The sequence below is a fragment of the Microcaecilia unicolor genome, chromosome 3 (assembly GCF_901765095.1).
Source record: "Microcaecilia unicolor chromosome 3, aMicUni1.1, whole genome shotgun sequence".
NCBI classification, from domain to species: domain Eukaryota; kingdom Metazoa; phylum Chordata; class Amphibia; order Gymnophiona; family Siphonopidae; genus Microcaecilia; species Microcaecilia unicolor.
Window position 1 is genome coordinate 103,011,340 of NC_044033.1, and position 23,997 is coordinate 103,035,336.

Genomic DNA, 23,997 nt, shown 5'->3' on the forward strand with positions numbered 1-23,997 from the left:
TTTTCTTAAATTTATCATGCTCCGCCGTCATCGAGTGTGTTTCCTGGAGAAACGCTACGTCTGCTCCATGCCTCCGCAAAGCTTGTAAGACCTTCGTACGCTTTATGGGTGATGAGATCCCCCCCACATTCCAGGAGATTAACTTGTGACCCCATCCTGCTCCCCCAACATGACCATGACCAGTTTTACAACTTCTACAATGAGGGCCACCCCCCAGCCCTTGGGTGTCCCGTCCCCCCCAACAACCTCCCCATACTCACCCTGGACTCTGCACCCCTCCTGCGTTTCCGAGGAAAAAAAAAAAGACCCCAAAACTCCCCCCTCCTCCACCTCCACCCCCACCCCCTCTCCACCTTCTACCTGACCCCTAAACCCTCCCTCTTTAATCCCTATCTGTAGTTATCGCGAGAGAACGAGTCACGACCCCTTCCCCCCCCCCCGCCCCCCATCCAAATTGGAAACAATTAAAACATAACCCTCCTGCGGAGGTTTAACCCTTTTACTAACAGTTAATCTGTACCCCTCCACAGGCTAAGAACAGTAGTATGACATTTACTAGTTCATAAAGCTTAAATTATCTTCTGCACATTTACTCAGTCTTATTACGTACATTAAGTTCTGTTCAGCTGCAGCTTGCGTGTTTAAAGCTTTCAACAATCTACACTGGCTTTGTCTGGTCTGTCTTGGGAGCCCATCCTCTGTAAGGCATCCTGCTTTTCCCAGCTCGCTGCCCACCTCATGGGCTCTGGTGGCCACTCGATTCCACCTGTCCGTCTTCCTCTGCATGCTGGCCCATTCTGTTGACGAACTGCATAGCCTCCATGTGCGAGCTGAAAAAGTGCGCCTTGCCCTCGTGGTAAATTCTCAGCTTTGCTGGGTACAACAAAGTGAAGCTGACCTTTCTCTCATACAGACGCTTACAGATGTCTGCGAATTGCCTTCGCTGAGCTGCCACTGCAGCGGAGAAGTCCTGGAAGCAGAGAATATTATGGGCTTCGTACTGTATTTTCCCACGGAGCCGCCATTCCCGTAAGATTTCTTGCTTGTGGGCATAATTAAGTATTTTGCAAATGACAGCTCATGGTCTCTCTGAATTCTGCCCCGCTCGGCCCAACCGATGTGCCCGTTCAATCTTTAATACCTTCTCCATCCTGGGCAAGCCCAGAACTTTGGGCAGCCATGTTTCTAGAAATTTGCGCAGTTCTACCTTGCGCAGGGATTCCGGCAGTCCGATCACCCGTAAGTTATTTCGCCGAGATCTGTTTTCCAGATCTTCAATCTTTGCTTCCAATTTCTCCAGTTTGTTCTGCATATCTTTTTGCACCGTGGCATATTGCTGACATTGGTCTTCTACATCAGACATCCTCTGCTGAAACCCGGACAGGTCTGTTTTTAGGCATTCCAACTTCCCATCCATCGATTCTAGTTTATCTGATATTTTCTGCAGCTTATTATCTACAGAGGTTCCCAACAAGGTCGAGACCTTAGCGGCTATCTCCGCCGCCCAAACGGAGCTCACTGAATCTCCCGTGGCGCCGACCTCCGCCATCTTGTCGCCCACGCAGCTCCGGGCTCCTTCTTTCCAGTTTGTTTTAGCGGCCATTCCGGCTCGTTTCGGGCTAAGGAGCCAAAAGCTTATTGCAGAGATACTCCGATCACCTTCGCTGCACTTCTCGGGTTTTTCAGCTGATTTTGGTGGCGCTAGGGGCTGTTGTTACTCGAGGGGCCTCGGAGCTCTAACAAGCGGCGTCCCTCTTTCCGCCTAGCATTACGTGACTCCTCAACATATTTTAAAGTATTTTTAGGCAACCCGATAACTACTTTGGTAGCCAAATACCCACAGAAATACACCTGGATAATATGAGGGACCACAGAACAGTAACCAATTTCAAAGAAGACATAAAAGGTCTTAGTTGGTGAATAATTCTGTTTCATAAATAATGCCTTCATTATTGCTGAAATCTGTAATTCCATGTAAAGATCAGAATATAACCAGATTCCAAAATCCTTCACTACATTTGCCCATCATAGTTTCTGCTTATTTAACTTCAGATATTCCTCTGTTCCAGAATCATTATACCTATCCAAAAGGCTCCATCTTGAGGTCCTCACCACAATCTGAACTTCTGTAACCATTAGGCCATTCATTAACTTTCCAAACCCTCCCTGCTTTTTTTTTTTCCCTATCAAACACAAAATGTAAAGGTCATCAGCATATTGAAAGAATTTGCATCAAATCTCTTAATGATGCTTTCACAAAAGAGGCGCATATGAACGTTAAACAACAAAGTGACAGCACTGACCCCTGGTACCCCATGCTCTAGCCTCAACGACTCTACTGAAATTACCCTAGTGAGACTCTCTAGGCTCTAGCCTCCAAATAAGAGGAAAACCACATTAACCGTCTTCCAGTCCACTCTAACCACTGAAAAAGGATATTGGCAACAAATCTATTAGGACTAATACTACACACTACCCTCTGTACAGCCAATGGTGGGTGAGTAACATTTCTAACAGATACCAGTTCAGATTCAATTGGAAGTAACTTCCTAAACTCAGACTGATGCATGTATAAAAAAATCTGCTACCCCAACAAAATTCCATCAGTTGGTCAGCCACTGCCTTCCCTATGATAGATCCTAAATATGGAAGGCTGAATCAGCCTGTAATTTGTACAGTCCTCCTTTTAAACAGATTTTTCATCATTGTTTTCTACACACACTTTGGGAATATACTTTCCCTCAATGAAATATTCACAATTGATACTAGCATATCCATCAGCTGTACACATGACCCCTCCAAAAATAAAGATAGCTATAGATCCTCATCACAACTAGGTCTTAACTCAACTAGGGCCTCTCCAAGCTCCTTAGCTGGTACTGTACAGAACATGTTCACTGGATCCTGTGCTCACGGATGAAAGGCCCGGGGGGGGGGGGGGGGGGGGGGGTAAGACCATAAAAAACAAATACTAATGAGAATGGATGAGTGGTAGACCAGGACAAATTCTCAGAAGACTGAGTTCGTAAGGAGCTAGCTAAAAACAAACAAAGCAATGGGCCCTGATGGAGCAAAACAGACAAAGCAATGGGCCCCGATGGAGCAAAATAGACAAAGCAATGGGCCCCGATGGAGCAAAATAGACAAAGCAATGGGCCCCGATGGAGCAAAATAGACAAAGCAATGGGCCCCGATGCAGCAAAATAGACAAAGCAATGGGCCCCGATGGAGCAAAATAGACAAAGCAATGGGCTCAAAAAATAATTACTTTCTTTTTTAGTACCAGGGGGCTTATCTGGCAGTAATCAGGCAGCGCTTTACAGGAGTCTGGCTTCTTAGGTTTTCAGTTTAAATTGTGTCTACCTTAGTACTTTTAGGGTCCCTTTTACAAAGCCATGGTAGGGCTACCATCGAAATAGCATGCAGCAAATTGGGCCTACCACAGGGCCACCACAGGAGCTAAGCGATTGTGTGGTGTGCCACGTGACATTTCTGGGGATCAAAAAATAATTATTTTCTTTTTTAGTACCATGGGGCTTATCTGGCAGTAATCAGGCAGCGCCATGCGCTGCCTGGTTACCACCAGATTAGCTCAGGATCCCTTAGGAGGCAGTAAGAGTTACCCCAGGAAATGTCCACGCGGCAACTGATTAACTTACCGCATGGTCATTTCTGTTTTGTTTTTTTTTTAAAACAAAATCCTTTTCCCCACTGAGGTAAATGGGTGCCTCATTGTGCGGGAAACCTATGTACTGATGTCACTGCAGAGGTCCTTTTATTGCAGCTTGGTAAAAGGGTTCCTTAGTTTGTTGCCATTTAGACCCTCTCCAGATACAGGCTATCTGTGTTCTGCACGTGTGAGCGGACAAGGTGTTCTGTTAATGTTGATTGTCTGAATAGATCTGTAGTAATCTGGATTGTTCAGTTTACACAACAGGTGTACTAATCTTCCAGAGCTCACTGCAATATTTTAAAATTCTGCCTATTGCTAGATAGGTCCTTGTGTGACTTTTGGAATTTGGCCTTTTATAAAGAACAGATTTGCTCTGTAGATTCTGAGTGACTTTTCAGGGTTCTCTATTACTCCACAAGATGCCTCATAGGAAGGAGTTTATGTTGCTATTACTGAGATGATGCCAAAATCAGATATCTATTTTGCAAGGTATAAGGTGAATTCTATGGGAAATGGCCTAGTTCTGCTCTGTACCCACTACTGTATGGGGAAGGCTTTTGTAGAAGCAGAATCTGTGTTTACATTTAACAGCTTGATAGTCCAGTGTACAGAGTCAGGGGTTATTTTCCAGGCTGGATATGGTGGGGAGGGAGAAGCAGAAGGAGAAGATATGCTGAGCCTTGAGGGAGGAGACATCCTGGACATGATTAGGAAAAAGGAAGGGAGAAGGAGGGATACTGGATCTGTTGGGGGGAGGAGAAAAAGAGAAGCTGGACCTCGTAGGGTTAGGGAATGAGGAGAGAAAATGGTGGAATAAACTAGGAAAGGGTGCATTCGAGAGACACAGATTGGTGAGGAAGGATGTTAGGATGCATTGGTCAGTGTCATAGCCCCATTTGAGAACAGAGTTATTGTTGGAATGTAATTGTATTTTACATGCATTGCCTGTCACCTATTATTTCTCTGTGATTACTCTGTGACCTCTGATGTGAATTACTTAGAGAGGTCACACAGCTATGCAACTTCCTGTGGGGGTTAGATGCAGCAGACACAGCACATGGAGCACATGGAGCTCATGATCTCTCCTAACCTGAGAGGATCTATGGTGGTGTGAGCATCCATTACCATCTAAGCACATGGAAGGAGCTGATAATACAAATGTATAGTAATATGTATATATAAGCCTGTCTGATTATAATCTAACTACAAACTGTGAGTAAACAGATGTTTTGTTACTTCAACTTTAAAGTGACTCAGCAGTGAATTATTCAGGGGTGAATGAGAGAGAGATGAAGAAAGAAATTAACATTTCTAAAGCTGAAGCTGTGTGTACTAAAATCTGCTAATTATTTACTACAAATAATCCAACAAAAGGGTTATGGGCCCAGGGCCAGGAATTGAAAAAGAAGAGAAATATTACCAGGCAGAAAAAAGGCCACATTTTTCTCTTAAGTTTTAAAGGAAAGATTCAGTCTGTCTCTCTCTCCCCCCACACAGCAGACAGAAGGCTAAGAAAATGGCTGAGGGAAGAAATTCACCATTGTTCTATTCTCTCAAGGTGCCTAAATTAACTGAGTTTAATTATCAGCAGTGGGAACTAAGATTCATATGTCTCCTTCGAGCAAAAGGATTAAATATATGCTTAGACCAAGACAGAACAGCTGAAAATATGGCTGAATGGGACAATGCAAACTATTATGTGAAGTGCATGCTTTTGGAAGCTCTCTCAGAGAAACAAGCCATATTAGTGGAGGGAAAAGATACACCAAAGGACATTTTATATAAACTGAGAACTATGTATGCAACTACATATGCAAAGCAGCAACCAATTTGGTTGGCAGAGTTGAATGAAACCAAATTAAGGGATAAAAGTAAATGTAATGATCACATTATGCATCTTATGTCTTCATTTCAAAAGCTAGAACTTTCTGGAATTCCCATGTGTGATGCATTGAAAAGAGCATTTCTTTTTACCTCACTATCAAAGAAGTTTGATGTTTTTAGGTCTGTAAATGAGGCCATTGAAGGGCAATCTTTTGAACAGGCAACATCAAAACTAAGGCAGGAATGCATAATAAATGATTCTGAGGAGATGTGTTCTCAAAGCAAGTCAGAGAGAAATGAAACAAATTTCTTGGCAAAGAACAGAGGAAGGCGGAGCTATGGGAAAACTCCACCCAAGGGCAAGCTGATTTGCTACTCATGTGGAAAGGAGGGACATGTATCTAAATGGTGTAAGGAAACACAAAACACTCCCTCTAGCTCACCTAAGCCAATGGAACTAAAGAATTTTCAAACCAGGAAATGTATGAAGGACAAAGATAAACACAAGGGCTTTCTAATGGCAGAAAAATCTTTGACTATGGTAAATAATAATTCAAATGAAAGTACTTGGATTTTGGATTCAGGGAGCACATGCCATTTAACCAATTGTAAAGATTTCTTTCAGGAAATGTGTCCAGAGGAAGGTATTCTTAAAACTGCAAACGCAGGGACTGCTAAGATCCAAGCAAAAGGTATTGGATTCTTAAAATGCAAAGTGTCTAATGAAGTTAAAGAAATTCCTGTAAGTGATGTCTTGTATATTCCCCAAGCAGTTTGCAATATGCTTAGTGTATCTACATTAGATAAGAAGGGATTTGCGATTCATTTTGAAAACAGTAAGTGCACAATCTCTAAAAATGATGAAGTGTATGCTGAAGCTTTTATGCATAATGATGTTTATAAACTGAGCATTTCAGGTGAAGCCTCACATATGGCGCAAGTAAGGAAGGATGCTGGTAAAATGGAGAAATGCATAGACTGTGTTACTCAAAAAGGTGTGAGACCCTCATTTCCTGCATACACAGGAAATAGGAGTAATAAAGTGCTGGACTTAATACACAGTGACTTATGTGGACCGTTTAATATCCCATCATTGGGAAATAACAGATTTGTGCTAATATTCTTGGATGATTTCTCTAGATATTGTGTGGCCTATTTGCTGAAAGAGAAAAGTCAAGTCACAGACATGCTGAAGAAATACGTAGCCATGGTGAGCAATAAATTTGAAAGAAAACCAAAGGTTCTTCAGACCGACAATGGTGGTGAGTTCACTTCACAAAGCATGCGCACATTTATAGAACAAGAAGGCATTCAACATATCACAACAGTAGCTTATACACCAGAGCAAAATTCTGTTGCAGAGAGAAAATTTAGGTCACTTGTGGAAATGACCAGATGTATGCTGTCAGATAGCAATCTCCCTAAAAGACTATGGGGGGAAGCCATTCTCACAGCAGTGTACCTACAAAACAGAATGCCAACTAAAGGCGCTGAGCGCACACCACATGAGACATGGCATGGTAGGAAGCCAAACCTGTCACACATAAGAACATTTGGAAGTACAGCATATGCTCATGTACCAAAGCAAAAAAGGCATAAGCTGGATTCCACAACAGAAAGGGGCATTTTAGTTGGCTATGCTCCAGGACACAAAGGATATAGAATTTTGAATCTGAAAACTGGCATTGTTGGCATAAGACATGTTACATATTTTGATGAAAACAAAAGGGTTGATAAAGGCTGGATTATCCCAGATGAGCCTTATCATCCAGAATATGAAACTAGAACCATAATAGACATGCCAGTGTATATAAATGCCATACCAAGGCAGATGTCTGAAAGCAACTCATCTGTATCTAACGAGGAACAGGCAGAGGAAGCAGACACAGAAAGGATCATTGAAGAAGACAGTACAGTTGGAGAAGGGGAATCAATTGGAGAAGGACTCTCAGATTTAGAGGATGCGGAAAGGTCAGACCAACCTGTTGTCAGACGCTCATCCAGGGAAAACAAAGGTGTTCCACCCCCAAGACTGTCTTACCTAACAAAGTCAGCAGAAGCTCAAGAGCCCTTAACATGGGATGAGATTGAGAAAATGCCAGCAGAAGAAGCTGCTGAATGGCATAAAGCTGCACAAGAAGAAATTGATGCATTGGATAAAAATAATACTTGGATTCTTACAAAATTACCTCCTGGCAAGAAAGCTATAGGATGCAAATGGGTATTCAAGTTAAAAAGGAATGCACAAGGAAAAGTGGAAAGGTATAAAGCCAGATTAGTGGCAAAGGGATATCTTCAAAAATATGGAGAAGATTTTGATGAAGTGTTTGCACCTGTAGTGAAACACACGACAATTAGAACACTTCTGAGCATTGCAGTCTCAAAAGGCATGCAAGTCAACCACATTGATGTGAAAACAGCGTTTCTTCACGGAGATATAACTGAGGACTTGTACATGGAACAACCAACAGGTTTCATAAATACAAAACAAAGACAGCTAGTGTGTAAATTAAACAAAGGTCTTTATGGATTAAAGCAAAGTGCAAAATGTTGGAATGATAAATTGCATGAAATATTGACAAATTTAGGATTTAAGCAAGGTGAAGCAGATAAATGCTTGTACACTAGGTGCACAAATGGACAATATGCATACATTTTAGCTTTTGTTGATGATTTGCTCATTGCAAGCAAAAGTGAGCAAGAGTACAAGGACATTGTAAAATGTTTAAACCACAATGTTGAGATAAAAGAACTTGGTAATGTGTCATACTATCTTGGTATAGAAATTGAGAAACAAAATGATGGTTCTTATCTTCTAAGCCAGAAGCAGAAAATAAATGAGCTTATTGAAAGTTTAGGTATGCAAGATGCCCAAGTTGTAAGCACTCCCATGATCACTGATTTTCTGAAGGATGAAACAGTAAGAGAACCTTTACCAGATAACATCCAATATAGATCAGCCATAGGTAAGCTTTTATATCTAGCTACCACATACAGGGCTGATATAGCAAATGCAGTAGGAATTTTGAGCAGAAGGGTCAGCTCACCTACCAAATCAGATTGGACTGCAGTTAAAAGGATGGTAAGGTATTTAAAGGGTACCATTGATTGTAAATTAAAGATTTCAGCCAATAGTAATCCAAAACTAATATGTTACTGTGATTCAGATTGGGCAGGGGATCATTCTAATTATAAATCCACAAGTGGATATGTGTTTATGTATGGAAATGTACAAATTTCATGGGCCAGTCATAAACAAAGTATTGTGAGTCTGTCTTCTACAGAAGCTGAATATGTGGCCGTATCGGAAGCGTGCAGAGAACTGATGTGGATTGAAAAACTTATGCTGGATTTTGGAATAGCTGAAAAGAGACCAATCCAGATAATGGAAGATAATCAGAGCTGCATCCGACTGTCACAGAATGACAAGGTTCAGTCACGCACCAAGCACATCGCAACGAAATACCACAACGTGCGAGAGTTGGTGAAAGAAGGGGTCATCAGTCTACACTATTGTCACACCAGTGAGATGACAGCTGACATCATGACCAAACCGTTACCCAGAGAACATTTTGTGAATCTGCGTATAAAGCTTGGACTTTGTATGAATAAATAATTGCATGACAGTTATGCATGAGAAGGGGTTTGTTGGAATGTAATTGTATTTTACATGCATTGCCTGTCACCTATTATTTCTCTGTGATTACTCTGTGACCTCTGATGTGAATTACTTAGAGAGGTCACACAGCTATGCAACTTCCTGTGGGGGTTAGATGCAGCAGACACAGCACATGGAGCACATGGAGCTCATGATCTCTCCTAACCTGAGAGGATCTATGGTGGTGTGAGCATCCATTACCATCTAAGCACATGGAAGGAGCTGATAATACAAATGTATAGTAATATGTATATATAAGCCTGTCTGATTATAATCTAACTACAAACTGTGAGTAAACAGATGTTTTGTTACTTCAACTTTAAAGTGACTCAGCAGTGAATTATTCAGGGGTGAATGAGAGAGAGATGAAGAAAGAAATTAACATTTCTAAAGCTGAAGCTGTGTGTACTAAAATCTGCTAATTATTTACTACAAATAATCCAACAGTTATCAGCTCTCATTCCGTACTTTTAGGCCCAAAGTGGTCCCGACTTTTAAAAAATTAGCCAATTAACTATACTAAGGAAATGAGGGCTCAGGCACTGATTCTGAAGTCTTATTGTTTCCACTTTGTACTTTTAATATGCAATAAACAGGATTAAATATCTCCATGTTTCTTGAGAAACAAATACTAGTTTAAATTAAAGAAGGGTACCATGGTAAAATCTGTTAATTCTTATTATTACACTTGATATTCACAAACTTTCTCAGCGTTGTAACAGAGGGCACGTTACATAGCAAAAATAATATCAATTTAAAATAGTTGCCAAATCCATCAATAACTTCATAAGGAAAATACTGTACAATTTTTTAAAATTCTAAACAATTTACTTATTCCACTTGTTTGCTCGCCTCTTCAAAATTATTCAAAGCAAGGTGTATAAAACGTACCAACCCCTAATTGCATAAACTCACCTTCCAAATCTCCACTTCAATAAATATAGCATCCTAATTTATGAATACTTTAAACATAACAAATACTTTAAAATACTTGCACTCATAACAGTTCTAGTTCAGCCAATACTTATTGGAGTAGTTTTACCTCTTTGCCTTCTGATGTAGTCCATGATTTTATGCTCCCCTTCCCCTGGGGCACTGGCATCAGACAAAATAACCTGCATAATACAACATATACTTAGTCTGAAATATTACTATGTATCTACATTTTTTTTTTTTACTAGAAGGAAATACATTGATAAGCCCATACTCCTTCCTCTGTCTGAACTTTAGCTTTGTGACAACAAATGTGTACACATTTTTGAAGGTTCTTCCTCCTTAAGACACTTTCATCTTTTGTAAAAACCAGAAGACTGCCATGTACTACAGCAGACCAGTGGCGTAGCTACGTGGGGCCTGGGCTCCCGTTGATTCCAGCCTGGACCCCTCCTGGCGAACCCGCCCCCGCCACCGCCTACCTTCACTTTTGCTGGCGGGGGACCCCACTCCCCGCCAGCCGACGTCCTCTCCATCCTGCTCCTGCTGTTGCATGCATTGCTGACGTCCTGCACGTTGTACGTGCGACGTCAGACTCAGAGAACAGAACTCTGTTCTCTGAGTCTGACGTCCTGCTCATCAGCAATGCATGCACCAAGAGCAGGAGCAGGACGGAGAGGACGTCGGCCAGCGGGGAATGGGGTCCCCCGCCAGCAAAAGTGAAGGTAGGTGGCGGCGGGTTCACGGTGGGAGGGGGGTCGGAAAAGACATGGGGGCAGCAATGGTGGGGGGGTGCCGCCGGGGGGAGGGCTAAAATGTGCCCCTCCCCTCGGGCTTTGGACCCCCCTCCTACGGAAGTCTGGCTACGCCCCTGCAGCAGACACCGCAACAGTACACATGAAAAAAGAAAACATGCATCTCTAAGGACATGTATCCTTTCGACAGCTGTCATCCATCTATTATGAAAGGATTAAAAAATGTATTTTTTCAGTAATACATTACACTGTAAACAAATCTGTCGGAAAGTAGTATGCCTCCATCTTTGAAAAAAGCTTCTGTGAGATGTTTGTTAAAGAATCCTTTTCTTTATGTGTTTGATTTGTAAGTCCTCTCTATAAGCTACCTTTTTTTTGCTAAAGTGATAGAAAAATGTGTTCATGATCAATTAACTGATTTTTTTTTTTAAATGAACATCAGGTTTTAATTAAACACTAACCTGGGTTTATAGTGAGCGTGATACCAAGACTCTACTAATGTTGTCCATGCTGGGTTTGATAAAGGCAGTTGTGCTTGTATCATTCGACATTTCATCTGCTTTTGATACTATTGATCGTACGATTTTGTTGCAATGATAGGTGGCACTGTTTATGACTGGTTTTAATTTTTTTTTTAATCTATAAGACAATTTAATGTCATCAATGGAAATGAATGTTCTTCATTCATGGGTGTTTGTTCTGGAGTGCAACAGGGATCATTTCTTTCTGCTATTCTTTTTAATATCTTTTTGAAACAGTTATGTATTTTACTGGAGATGTTTGGTGTCAATTATAGGATTTATGCTGATGATGTCCAGTATATTTTTAAAGTGGAATAACCTTTTTCAAAGGCAATTGATTTTTAGTGGTATGAATAAGACTCAGGTAAAACCATTGAGTGCAACAATGGCAACAAGTATTCAACAAAGGCAAGAAGCCTCGTCTGAATGTAACCGCTGCTCCAACTTGCTTTGGACTCATGCTGTGACTAACTCCTGTTCCATGTGCGGAGGGCTCTGCATCATACGAGTGAGAGAGGACATTTAACCATTTTTTTTTGTATGTATGTGTGGGTGGGCCGGAAGGATTGGGTGGGGGCTGTGGGGGTTTGGGGCCTTACTGGTAGTACACTATGCTAGGTTTCCACTCTGGCATGCTGGCTCGTTTCCTGGATTACTCATGGGGGGAAGGTTGGGGGAGGGATGGGAAGATGGGGGGATTTCCACATTACTTTCTCTTTGTCTCCTTCAAGATATTTATTGTCTATGGCTACTAATATAAAAGATATTGACCTTGAATGTAAAGGGCCTGAATGTACCGAGAAAAAGACAATTGATCTGTCATGACATGTCTCGATTGACACCCCGATACTGTGATGCTGCAAGAGAGTCACTTGAAACGAGTCCATGAGCATTTATTTCATCATGCAGCCTACTCTAAAATATTTTTTGCTTCTGATGTTACCAACAGTATGAAGCGTGGAGTAGCATCACTTTTTCATAACAGTTTACCCATACAGATTCATCAGATGAAGTGAGACCCTGCTGGGCGATTTATTCTCACCAGAGTGGAGACGGATGCTCGGGAATATACCTTGGGGTCCATCTATGGCCCTAATACAGGTAAGCCTTCTTTTTTTTCAATTGCTTAAGAGGAATATACAGACTCTAAAAGGAGGTCATCTTATTCTTGGGGGGGGGGGGGGGGATTTCAAAGCATCTTTAACCCCAGAATTAGACCGCACTGGCTCTATTTCACCTGAGGATAGAGTCATAGCCAGGCATTTGGGATCTTTTCTTAATGACCTTTAGCTGTTTGATTCATGGAGAGACTGTCATCCTCATGATCGGGACTACTCCTTTTACTAATCAGTTCATGCTTCCTAATCACGGATCGATTTTCTCTTTCTGGACAAATTAATGGGAGGGAATGCTCTTGAGGCAAAGATAGGAAATATTACTATTTCGGACCATGCTCCATGTACTCTTACTATCACTACACTCTCTGATGAGTGTTCAGATAGACAATGGACATTTAATAACACCCTTCTTCGGGACGACTATACCTGTAAAGAGTATATTAAAGTACTTAAGGAGTATCTACAATTTAATTTGGATTCTGGTCCCTCCATTGCAGTGATTTGGGATGCCCTCAGAGCGGTATCAAGGAAATACTTTATGAGGCACATAGGTTGCCTCAAGCGACAATGGGAAGCTGCTGCATTGCATTGGAGACACCGGATTCAGGATTTGGAAATTAAACATAAACAAACAGGCTCCTCTAGGATTTATAGAGACTTTACATTTACAGTTGGACACAGTGCTTTCTAAGGAGTGGAGGAGTAGCCTAGTGGTTAGTGCAGTGGACTTTGATCCTGGGAAACTGAGTTCGATTCCCACTGCAGCTCCTTGTGACTCTGGCAAGTCACTTAACCCTCCATTGCCCCTGGTACAAAATAAGTACCTGAATATATGTAAACCGCTTTGAATGTAGTTGCAAAAAACCTCAGAAAGGCGGTGTATCAAGTCCCATTTCCCTTTCCCTATCTTAATGAAAAATTGCGATTACATGGTTATAAGGAACGGAACAAGATCAGTAGACAGCTGACAATAAAACTTCATAAACTGCGTACAGAGAGAACTATATTCCGAATAAAAGGGAACTCTGGTGAGGTCTTTAACACATCCTCAGTCGTACAAAAACGATTTGGTAAATTCTATGAAAATCTTTACACTCAAGATCTGTCTATACAGGAGAATGCTATTCAGTCATATCTGAAGGGGATGGATCTCCTGGCCTTGATGCCGGCACAGTTAACCATGATGGAGGCTTCTGTTACAGTGCAGGAGGTCCTTAAGTCCATTAGATCACTTAAAACAGGTAAATCAACAGGCTTAGATGCGTTCACTGGTGAATTTTACAGGTCCTTTGCTAACCAACTGGCACCTGTCTTGACAGACATTTTAAATTATGTGCGTTCAGGAGGGGCCTTACCATCTACTATGAAATATGGATAGCCTAACAAGGAAGTGACTGAATGTGCCTCATACCGTCCAATATTGGTTCTGAACACAGATGTTAAAATTCTGGCAAAGGTGCTGGCCTCAAGGTTGGTGGAGGTTTTACCATCTCTGATTCACCCAGACCAGGTGGGCTTTATTCCTAATCGGCAGGACTCTGACAACATTAGGCGTACACTAGACTATATGTATTTAGCTAGACAGCAAAGAAAGCCTTACTGTCTGCTCAGTATCGATGTGGAGAAGGCCCTTGATAGGGTTCACTGGCCTTTTTTGTTTTGAGTGCTGAGAGGTTTTGGATTTGGTCCAGGTTTCATTGGGTGGATCCAAGAATTTTACTCTTCTCCCCGAGCATGTGTCTGAATAAATGGGAGTAACTCGCCTTTCTTTGACTTACAGAGAGGAACTCGTCAGGGGTGCCCTCTCTCGCCCCTCCTTTTTGCCTTAGTCATGGAACGCTTAGCACTTAAAATTAGAAATAACCTGGGGATCCATGGGTTACAGGTTGGAGGCTGGGAGTCCAAGGTAGCTCTTTTCACTGATAATGTTCTTTTGACCCTTTCTTCACCTTTGGATTCTTTCCCAGCAGTATTTCAAGAACTTGAATCCTATGGCCAAGTATCGGGATTTAAAATTAATTTCACTAAGACTGAAGCAATGGCATGGGGCCTACCAGCTGAGGAATATCAAACATGTAAGCAACTTTACCCTCTGACTTGGGTGCCCAACGGTTTGCGATATTTGGGGGGTTATATTACTAGGAAACTTGAAGACAAACTCTGCCAACTATACTCCCCTGGCTTTAAGAGATTGGGGACAATTTAGAATGTTGGGATTCCCTGTCTTGGTTTGGTAGAATTGCTACGGTGAAAATGAATGTATTACCCCGCTTACTCTATCTTTTCCAATCCATACCGATGCCTCTTAGCAACCGATTGCTTAAGTCCTTAAAAGCACGCCTTTTGAAATTATTTGGCATGGAAAACGACCTAGGATCCCACGCTCTATTTTGTATCTCGCTCACAAGACTCGGAGTGGCCTGGGTGTCCCTCACTTGGGCTTCTACCATAGAGCTGCTCAAGCTAAAGCAGCGGTTGAATGGTATCAAGCTCATAGTCAAAAGCTATGGGTACATTTAGAGCAGCGTATGGTTGGGGGACCTTTGCAGTTAGGACAGTTGCTTTGGTTGCCACCCAAACATAGACACTTGAGACCAGCCTTCTGGCCGATCATTCAACACACCTTTTCTTGTTGGGATAAACTGGATAGAGCTCGGGAGTTCTATAAGTCATGGTTGTCACCTATTGCATATAATCCTGCATTTCCCCCGGGTTGTTCCCCTTCAGTCTTCATCAGGTGGAGGAGATGTGGGTTGACATGTTGGGGACAGTTGGTGGATGATGATAGTTTCCTTTCCTTTGCAGATCTGGCTGCCACTTAGCTGCCTCAGAGTGATTTCTATGCTTACCATCAACTCATCCATTTCTTTACTTCCTCCAATTTAAAAACAAACTGCTTGGGGAGAAAACCTTTTTAGAAAGCGTATGTGCTGATTTTAAGGGCACTAGGTTTATCTCATCTGCTGGCTTTATCACCATTTGAGAGATGCCCTGCCTTCTGCTTATAGACATCGTAGAAGCTGGGAAGCCGAATTGGGCAACAGCTATGTGGCTGAGGATTGGCAGGCGATGGAGATTGCTTCTGTTAAGGTTTCCCCGGCTGTGAACATACAAGAAAACTGAACTAAATTAATTTACCGCTGGTATTTAACACCTGTTAGACTTCATCATATGTTTACGACTGTATCCCCACTATGCTGGCGACAGTGTGGTCAATCGGGCACTCTAGGCCATATTTGGTGGTTTTGCAGAAAAGTGATGGCCTTTTGGAAATCCGTTCACAGGACGGTGAAAACATGGTTAGGGTGTACGATTCCCTGGGATTCTGCTACTTTCTTATTTAACAGGGTCCTTCCAGGACTTAGTAGTGCAGAACGGCTGTTTGCATAGCATTGTTTCAGTGCAGCACGATTGGTGATTGCACGATATGGAAGCAGATAAGTTGCCCCTCAATTCTTAAATGGTACAACTTATTATGGTACATTTGTGATCTTGAAAAACTTTTGGCCACTGAAAGGAAGACTGTGGCCAAGTGGGAGAAAATTTGGGCCCCTTTGCTTTCTACCTTAGTGTAATCAGGAATATTGGCTTTATATACTTAATGAGGGTGATGTGGAGGGTTAACGGGGCGGGATGGTGAAGGGAGTTGGGAATGTTTTGATTTGTTTCTCATTGTTTTTCTACTTAATAAAAAGACAGGATTACTTTTTCGGTGTATGGGGGAGTTACCCTTGTGGTGGCTGCTAGTTTTAATGGATCTATATACTGTGCTTTCTGTTTGAAGATGTATGTTTCTGGATTCGTTCAATAATGTTTCCTGTTACAAATTTTAAAAAATAGAAACAAATACAATAAATGATGTAAACATGCAAACAGCAAATTGAAACCTAGTAATAGGACTACCACGAAACATCCAGACTTCTCACTACAACCCACTAATAATTTCCTTTTAGTTAGTTGTACTGTTCTGAACAAATGTTTTCATCCTACCAGGGAGGGAGGTAGAGAAAAACTGATCTTTTCCAAGCATACCACCACCACTGCATACGCCAGAAGTTTCTCAGATTTTAATTTTAAATTTTTTTTTAACTGTAAGGGAAAGAGCAGAGCATCCCATAAGAATTAGGCCTTAGTCTTCCAGGGGTGGGTTTCAGAACGGTACAGTCAACTAAAGGAAAAGATGTTATTAGGAAAGAATTTCACCTTCCTTGTCATCTGGCCTACCTTTCTGAACAAATGGTATGTAACCAAGCAGAACTACAGGGCGGAGAAAGACAAAGCCTCCTGAACCAACTGCTCTGCCAAAGTCTGAGCGAGCCCTTGCCAGCATGTCCAACCTGTAATGCTTCACAAAGGAAGCGACGACAACATAGCCACCCTACAAATTTCCTCCAGGGCAACCGCCCAAGCTGACATTCCTAAGTCTGTCTTAGGTCCAGTGACCTCTCAACCCCAGAGGCACCTGATAATTCTTACAAATGTAGACTGTATGAATAACTGCCAAGTTCTACCTTGCAATAGAGGTCTTGGATGCAGACTGGCCCTTGTGAGGGCCACGGAAAAGGACAAAGATAATCAGGAAGACGGAAAAGGACAAAGATTATCAGAAAGATGGAAGTCATTTGACTGCTCCAAGTAATGCAGCCATGTCTGCCAGATGGGCAAACAGACCTCGTGGTTCACACATAGAGGGGAGAAATCACTTTGGGAAAAAAGGAAGGAATGGTGAAAATGGACACTGAGTACTCTAAAATGGAGAGGTATGGGTCATGACAAGGAACAGCCTACAACTTGAGATCCTCTGAGCTGAGGTAATCGCAACAAGGAAAAACTGTCTTCGGTGTGAGGTCTTCAAAGTGAGCCCCAGAGAGAGTACAGAGGACCAGATTTAGTTCCCATGAAGGAACGGAGAGTCATACTGGAGGATACATAAAAATAAGGCCACCTCCTTATACACTGCGAGGTACAGGCCACGCACCCTACACTGAAAACTGGAAAGGGCAATCACTAGGACATTTAGGAAGCCAAGTAACAGACACTAATCCAGGACCTGAAGCAAGAAATCCAAGGATCAGAGGGGGCAGTGCCAACCCAGCACACCAATCCTCGAAAACCTTCCAGATCTGCACATAAACCAGGGACACAGAAGACTTCCAGGACCTAAGCAAAGTAGAGATCACATCTGGGGAGAAATCCCATCTCACTAAATGCCTATTTCCATTTCCACTGGACCCCGATGAAGAAGACCACGACCCTTTGGCAGTGGGAGCAGTTTGGCCACCAACAGCCACACCAGGTACATATAGCACTGCTGATGGGGCCAAATTGAGCCACCAGGAGGACTAAATTAAGATTGTTGAGCAATTAACAGCCTACCAGACGCCACAGAGGGAAGACAAAAAGGGGTTAATCCTCTCGCCATAGCTGAGTCAACCCAACTATCCCCTGTGAGGCCACCTCCCTCCTGCTGTTGAAGAAATGTTCAACCTTAGAATTGGAGTGAATAACCATCAGGTCGAACACCGGAGACCCCCAGAATGAGCTAGAATGCAGACACCCCCAGGTCCTATTCCCCTAGATCTAACAGGGAGCAGCTGGCAAAGTCCACCTGTACACTGTCCTTGCCCACAATAAGGACCACTGACGGTGGCGTCAGCGCTCGGACATGGACGCTTGACCGGTTAGCTCCGCACCAGACAGCGCCTAAAATTAATAACCCACCTCCAAAACAAAGCGAACCGCAAAAAATTTCGAGCGGTTAGCAGCCCACACCAATGGCAGCGCAAAAACGGCTAGTGAAGTTCAAATACACAGGAGACAAGAGCGAAACGAGCAAAGCAGCAGGGCCGCGATCGGGAACACGAGGCGGCAAGATGGCGGCCGGAGACTCGGAGTCCGAACTAGACACCGAGGAACTCACAGTGAGTAATCCAGACCTGGATCGCAATGAAATCACCCGCTGGTTCAAGGAGTTGAAGGCAGAGATGATTACCACCCGGAAGGGAATCCAATCCTCAGTAGCGGAGCTCCGAGAAGAGATGAAAGAAATCGGGGCAAGGATGGCGGAGACAGAAGAGAGAGTGTGCGCGCTGGGAGAGGAAGTGCAGGAACTGCAAGCAGCTCTGCAGAGAGAACAACGTCTGCGACTGGAAATGGAATCAGCAGTGGAAGACTTAGAAAATCGCTCCAGGAGGTGTAACATCAGATTTAAAAGCATACCAGAAGAAGATCAATTTGAAAGAGCGGTCTGGAGAGGAAGGGCCACTGGAAGGTAACACGCTAGTCATTGATAGAGCGCATCGGAGTATGGGCCAGCAGAGGGGAGGGCAACCCCGAGACATCATAGCCTGCTACCATGAATTTGGTATGAAAGAAGCAGTTTGGAAAGGAGCTAGGGCCCTGGGAGATTTCAGTTGGAAAAACTGTAAACCCAAACTCTATCAAGACTTGGCCCGAACCACTCTTCAAAAGCAGAAGGAATTTAAAGGACCACTGACAACTTGCAGCTGTCCTCCCGCCCAACAGTAGAGGCTTTCAACGCCACAGCCTGGCTCCTAGTGTTGTCTTACTTGTTGATTTAAGCTATTGCCATGGCGTTGTCCACCTTTACTTGGACCACCTTCCTCCAAATCAGGGGAAGGAATCCAAGGCCAGGCACACCGCCCAAGTGTCCTGGCAGCTGACGGACTGAGAAGCTACCAGCATGAAAGGGCCTTGTAAAGTAGGAAATGCTTTGGAGGACACCCTGCCAATCCCTCCAGCAGAGGGATCCCTTCAAAGGAGTCAGCAACAGGAGCTCTAGGACGGCCAAGAGCTTTCATAACCGTATCAATAAGATGAGAGAGATTCTCTCATCCAAAAAGGTGGATCACATGGGACTGCTCTTCTTCTTCCTATCTCAGAGGAGGAATCTGCACAGAATCCAAATCTGAGGGGATACGGGGGGTCTGAAAGACTCTCCAAATCCTCTAGGGACCATCCAGCGCCTCAGAACCACCTGGTGCCCTCTGTGGTACTTGGCCCTGGCATTGGGCCCCAGTTGACCTCCCCCAGGCCCCTAGGGGCCCCATTCCTGGTCAAGAGACCAGCCTCTGCCTCACAGATAGGGTGGGTGGGGAAGAAACCCATGGAGTAGGTGGGGAAGGAACCCACCCAGTTCCCAATGGGAGCTGTGAACTTCCCTGCTGCAATGAAACTGCAGGAGAGAAAAGAACATGTTCAAACATGACTACTGTTCCCATTGAAGACATCGGGACCATGGGTCCCGATGCATCTGTGCAAGGAACCTGTGAGACAACTACAGCGCCTGCCCCCTCCCCCCCAACCGTGGGACCATTTCGCAAGTCAGAAACAGTTTGTTGCAAGAGGAGTAGACAGAGCCAGTATCTGTGCTCAGCTGCTGACTCTTGCAGGTAGAATAGTGTATGCCAGCAGGCATACCTGGCCATGTGACCAGTGCATGCAAGCCTGACTGATTGCTCGGGTCAACTTTGCCCAGGGTCTCCGCTGCCTCTCCACCCCCCCGCTCACTTTTTCTTTTTTAAAACTCAAATAGCTTTATCCACTGTAAACGGGAATAAAGCTACATGAAGCACAGCAATCTGCCCAGGAGACTGGGGGAAAAGGAACTCAAACAGGGTGTACAACGGAGAGGAGGAGGATCGGGACCCACTCCTCCTCTAGCAGGGCTGAGACAAAGCATCATCCACCGGGCACTAAGAAATACAACTGAGGGCAGCAGTGCCATGCTCCACGTTCAACCAGGTCTGTTCAGGAACTGGGAACCTGGGAGCAACTTAGGCTCAACCTCATTGTGCAGCTGCAGCCAGCACAGCAGGAAGCTATGCTCGAGACTGGGAGAACCAGCATTAACAACCTACCATCTGCTAGTGGTACAGAAAATACTGGAGTTTATCTCTGGGCACCAGCAAGTTATATCGGTGAGTTCACTGGAAAGGGAAAATTAGGATCTTACCTTGGTAATTTTCTTTCCTTTAGTCACAGCAGATGAATCCATTAACTGATGGGTTGAATCCGCCTACCAGCAGGTGGAGATAGAGAACATTGAAAAACCATAGTGCCTCTTGAATGGTTAGCCCCAACTGCCTTCAGTATTTGAGATTTCCAAAGAAGAGTGAAACATATAGGTATAATAACATAAACTTTCCTCACAGCGAACAAACGCCCCAGAACAGGAGCAATAACCATACAAAGGAGGGATGCACTCAACCTCCTGTGGTAGAACATCATGTAGAAATTTTGAGAACTGGTATCCAACTTCTCCCAATGAGATCTATATCTGCATGAAAGATCTGAACAAAAAACAAGTCAGACAGGGAGGGATCATGGATTCATCTGCTGTGACTAAAGGAAAGAAAATTACAAAGGTAAGAACCTAATTTTCCCTTCCTTGTCATCAGCAGCAGATGAATCCATTAACTGATGGGATGTACAAAAGCAATCCCTACTTAGGGTGGGAACAGCCCACACCTTGAGCAAGCACTTGTGCTCCAAAAATAGAGTCCTGCTTCGCTGCAACATCCAGCCTATAATGCCGGACAAATGAGAGCTGAGAAGCCCAAGTAGTCGCACTACAGATCTCTTGAAGAGAGAGTGCACCCGTTTCAGCCCACGAGTAGGAAACCGCTCTCGTGGAATGCGCCTTAAACGCTTCAGGCGGAGACCGACCTGAAAGCAGATACGCAGAAAAAATTACTTCCTTGAGCCAACGGGCTATAGTGGCCTTAGACGCCGGGCCTCCACGCCGAGGACCTGACAACAAGACAAAAAGGCGATCAGAAGTCCTGAAGTCATTTGACATCTGTAGATACTGCAACAGCGCTCTGCGGACATCCAGAAGATGTAACTTGCCGAAGAAATCCGGGAACTGTTCCCTAGAAAAGGAAGGAAGAAAAATGGACTAGTTCAGGTGAAACGCTGAAACCACCTTAGGCAGGAAGGAAGGCACTGTAGGTACCTTTACTCCGGACTCCGAGAATTGCAGAAAAGGGTCCCGACAGGACAGCGCCTGCAGCTCAGACACGCGTCTAGCCAATGTCATGGCCACCAAAAAGACTGTCTTGAGAGTCACATCCTTCTCCGAAGCTCGCTTAAGCAGCTCGAAGGGCGAACACTGAAGAGCCTTAAACGCCAGCCCCAGGTTCCAGGCGGGACAGGGCAACCAGACGGGAGGACGGAGCCTAAGCACCCCTCTGAGAAATCGGGCAATGTCCGGATGAGCAGCAAGGGACAAGCCAGCGACTTTCCCTCGATAGCATGCTAATGCTGCCACTTGCACCCGCAGGGAATTGTAAGCCAGGCCTTTTTGTAAGCCCTCCTGCAAAAAGTCCAGCACTGTCGAGACTGTAGCCCGCGTGGGTGTGATCGCCTTTGAAACACCCCACGCCTCAAATTTGCGCCAGATCCGAGCATAAGTTGCGGAGGTGGACCGTTTGCGGGCCTGCAAGAGAGTGGAGATGGCCTTGTTAGAGTAGCCCTTGTCTCTCAATTGCGCCCTCTCAATAGCCAGGCCGTTAAGACCAAATCGGCAGGGATCCTCCATAGACACCGGACCCTGAACCAACAGGTTCGGCACCAGGGGCAAATGCACCGGAGCCTCCACCAACATCTTGCGGAGATCCGCATACCACGGACGCCTTGGCCAATCTGGAGCGATGAGAATCACCAGACCTCGGTGCTGTCGAATCTGACTCGCCCTATCAAGGGCCAAGGAGAGAACACATACAGGAGCTCCGAGGGCCAGGATTGAGCCAGAGCATCCTACCCTGCCGAGTGAGGATCTCTCCTTCTGCTGAAAAAGCAAGGTACTTTGGCGTTTGCACTTGACGCCATTAGATCCATTCCGGGAGTCTCCCATTTGGCACAAATCTGAAGAAAAACTTCTTCTGCCAGTTCCCATTCCACTGGGTCGATTTGATGCCTGCTGAGAAAATTGGCTTGCACGTTGCTCTGACCTGCTATATGAGCTGCCGACAGAAGCTGCAGGTGTAGCTCGGCCCAGTGGCAAATCTGAGCGGCCTCCGTGGCCAGGGCCCTGCACTGAGTGCCTCCCTGACGATTTATGTATGCCACCGCTGTCGTGTTGTCTGACAGAACCCGAACAGCAAGCCCCTTCAGAGTCTTTTGAAAGGCCATAAGAGCCTGGAATATCGCTCTCAGTTCCAAGCGATTGATGGATCACCCCACTTCCACGGGTGTCCACACCCTAAGCATAGCTTCCCTGGCAATGCGCTCCCCAGCCTAGAAGGATGGCATCTGTTATCACCAGGCACCAAGAAGGAAGCGCAAGAGGCATTCCTTTGCGCAGCATCCTGTCGGAGAGCCACCACTCCATACTGAGCTGGGACGCAGGGAGCAACGTTAGTCTGCGTTGATATTCCTGGGACATTGGAGACCATTGTTGAAGCAGGGCAATCTGCAGAGGCCTCATATGCGCTCTCGCCCAAGGCACCACCTCCAAGGTGGCCGTCATCGAACCCAGCAGCTGGACAAAGTCCCAAGCTCACAGGCGAGGCATCCGCAGGAGCAGACGGACCTGATTATGAAGCTTGCACCGCCTTTGGTCGGAGAGAAAGACAAACCCCGATGCCGTGTCGAACCGGACTCCCAAATACTCGAGAGACTGAGAGGGGGTCAGGTGACTTTGGGGTATATTGACCACCCAGCCTAGCGCCTGCAGGACTGCCACCACTCTGGCTGGCAAGACGACTCTCGGTTGCCGAATCCACTCTGATGAGCCAGTCGTTGAAATAAGGGTGAGCTCTGATACCCTCTCGCCTGAGGCAGGCAGCTACGACCACCATTACCTTGGAGAAGGTACAGGGAGCTGTGGCTAGGCCAAAAGGCAAGGCCCGAAACTGGAAATGTTTTCCCAAAACCACAAAGCGGAGGAACCGCTGGTGTGAAGGCCAGATAGGAATGTGCAAATATGCTTCTTTTAGGTCCAGAGACATGAGAAACTCTCCTGGCTGAACCGCCGCAATGACGGAGCACAGGTTTCCATGCGAAAATGTCGTACTATGAGGGCCTCATTAAGTCTTCGTAAGTCGAGGATCAGTCTGAAAGACCTGCCTTTTCAAGGCACGACAAAATAAATGGAATAGCAGCCGCAGCCGCGTTCGGCGGGAGGCACCGGGACCACCGCTCCAAGGTACAGCAAGACTTGTAAGGTCTCCTCTACCGCCGCCCGTTTTACGGCAGTGCCGCATCGGGACTCCACAAACACGTCTCTCACCGGGGCACCGAATTCCAGTCAGTAACCTTCTCTGATCAGGTCCAGGACCCACTGATCCGAGGTAATCTTGGTCCACTCCTCTAGAAAGAGGGAAAGACATCCTCCTATTGCAGGCATGGAGGAGTGGAACGGCGTCCCATCATTGTGGAGGACGCCCTGAACTCCTGGCCTTGACCTGGCCCCTGCGGAATATTTGTCAGAGCAAAAGGAGTTTCTCTGCTGAAAACGGGTACGTTGAGAAAAACCAGCAGAGCGCCCCGG

At 44.8% G+C, this 23,997-nt stretch overlaps 1 protein-coding gene across 2 annotated transcripts in view; it reads right to left on the reverse strand.

The window, feature by feature from the left end:
- XRN2 (5'-3' exoribonuclease 2) overlaps nt 1-23,997 on the reverse strand; it is a 363,942-nt gene that overhangs the window by 285,996 nt on the left and 53,949 nt on the right. For both annotated transcript variants that reach the window (XM_030196221.1, XM_030196223.1), the window contains exon 7: nt 10,198-10,270. In XM_030196221.1, the coding sequence (XP_030052081.1) occupies nt 10,198-10,270 (73 nt within the window). The remainder of the gene's footprint in view (nt 1-10,197; nt 10,271-23,997) is intronic.